The following is a 2,238-nucleotide window of genomic DNA, read 5'->3' as shown; positions in this document are numbered from 1 at the left end:
TCATGGTTACGACATTCGCGTCATTTTTCGCATATAAAAATATCACCCGCAATTCGATCAAATGAAAAAAATGGATCAAAGATAAAATCGTAGTTTTCTATACCCATCTTTTCGTAGCTATATCAAGAGAGACTTAAACGAATATATGATTGTAAAAGATTAGGGATTTACACCGCGGGCGTTATGTAAACAAACAACTACACAGCATCGGGAATTTTAATATTTCTAAAAAACAGTCCTTACAGTTCTCGCAATTCCAATTTGTAGATTTGCAGATAATTTAAGCTCGTATAGGTAAGGTTGATTCATCGGAGAAACAAAAAACCAGCCATATAAATAATAGCTCCATATGATATATATATGGCTATTTAACATATGACTGTAAGCGTAAGAGGATTATCTGCAGTATTATGGATCGGTATGGTAGATTGAATATCCTCTCAAGGTACCACCAAAGTTTTTTCGACTATACTTTATTGAACCTTGCCCGTGTTCTTTACTCTCTACCGGTAATATTTCACTTACAATTTATTAAATAGTAATAAATGATTTAAGTATTGAACTAACAGGTGACTAACCTCGAAGTTATATTCAGTTATTAAAGCAAATAATAATATCTCTTAAGAACTAAATTATAAGGAAAACATATATTCCTAGATTGTAAGTTAAGATGTCTGTGTTCTCTATATAGAATAGAAATATGGAATGAAAGGAAATATCCTCCTTTAAATATTCCAGCGTGGCATTCAGAAATAACTCTAAATGTGACACGTCTGAGAAATACAATGGAGAATAAAACAATATAAAAATGTCGCAAGAACACCCGCACAAAACAAACTGGTAATCGTGCACACATTCATTTTTTCACCTAATCATTCTCATTCTTGAATGACCCCTCAGAAAAAACTTTACACAGTGTTCTGAAAAGGGATACACAACTGAGCTTGTACGTTGAAAAGCGAACTAATAACAAGCACCTACCACAAACAAGGATGACCAAGTTAAAGCTAAACGTAATCATTATTCCATTGAATTCTGCAAATGAATCAACTAGCGAGATAGACCCATTGGTTTGTAAGCGTTTTCTACATTTGGAAGATCCAACAATCGATCTTAATGAACTTAAAGAACGAATTGAAACTAGATGCCAAAGGCTATACCCAGATGAGGATAAGATCCTGATTGAAGGATTTCAAGATACCCATCTTTGCGATTTGGATCCTGATTATTGTATTTCTGACGTGTTTCTGCCAGGTGATATTTTAAGAGCTATCATCAGGAATCAATTTAAAAGCCAGAGCCTATCAATATCGAATACAAGCTTGCAAGGTACGCGGAGTCCACCTCTTCTACAGGAGCCAACAATTATCACTGGTGCTACTGAGATTCCAGGAAGTCACAAACGTAGTCAAGAACTTTTTGATAATAGTGACAACGATGATTCAGCTAAACACTCAACAACAAATAACGACGTGCCATCATTCCCACAACCTAGAGAACACATATTCTCTGCTCGAGAACCTTTAAAACCACGAGCAATAAAAGTTCCAAGAAAGAAAAAGCGGGAATCCGCATCGCCTTCCAATGATAAAGGTAGTGGAGGCTCAACAGCACCAGACGTGGTATCTATACCTGGATGTTCTCCAATAATTTCCATGTCTACTCCATCCTCCTCAAATAGATTTGAACAAGCTCAGAACAGCCAAATGTCATGTCAATCCACTGAGACCACCCAAAGTATAATTCCAGCCACTCAGCCCCAAACAAGAAGATATGCCCCTGGTAATACATTTCACTCTATTGTTTCAGCTTTACCAAACTTTCAATACGACAGTGCAACATATACTTATAATTATAAAGGTCATGATGTTCTTCTGATAATTGAGACCATTGAACATATTCTGCTTTGGTTCAGTCCTAGTTATAGAGCTTGTCGATTCCCGTGCAACAAATACTCTGAAGGATGTCGTGCTTATATAAGCTTGCTGAATGACGAAACACCAGAATTAGAATGGAAATACGATCATAATCATGATTGTTTGTCAGATCAATACTTTGTTGATAACAATGAAGAGTTAAAGATGCAAAAATTTATACTTGAACACTATCTAGAATTGGACTGGGAAGATCAGAGAATAAAGTATTGTGAAAATTTCAATCGAAGCAATTTGTTAACTTTTGAACTGTGTTATGGTAAGATTAATCTATTATATAAGCACATATATTATAGAATTCATC

The 2,238-nt window shown here is 35.3% G+C and overlaps 1 protein-coding gene across 1 annotated transcript; it reads left to right on the top strand. All coding sequences in view use genetic code 12, as the record gives it.

The window, feature by feature from the left end:
- Positions 1–992: 992 nt before the first annotated feature.
- On the top strand, positions 993–2,238 carry J8A68_002910 (uncharacterized protein; the record flags this gene model as incomplete). Its single annotated transcript, XM_049406710.1, has 1 exon — positions 993–2,193. A coding segment is annotated over one exon (1,201 nt), but the record flags the coding sequence as incomplete, so codon positions are not given.

The sequence above is a fragment of the Hemisphaericaspora subhashii genome (genome assembly GCF_019202705.1).
Source record: "Hemisphaericaspora subhashii strain CBS 10753 chromosome Unknown scaffold292, whole genome shotgun sequence".
Lineage (NCBI taxonomy): Eukaryota > Fungi > Ascomycota > Pichiomycetes > Serinales > Debaryomycetaceae > Hemisphaericaspora > Hemisphaericaspora subhashii.
This window is presented reverse-complemented; position numbering and strand designations above follow the sequence as displayed.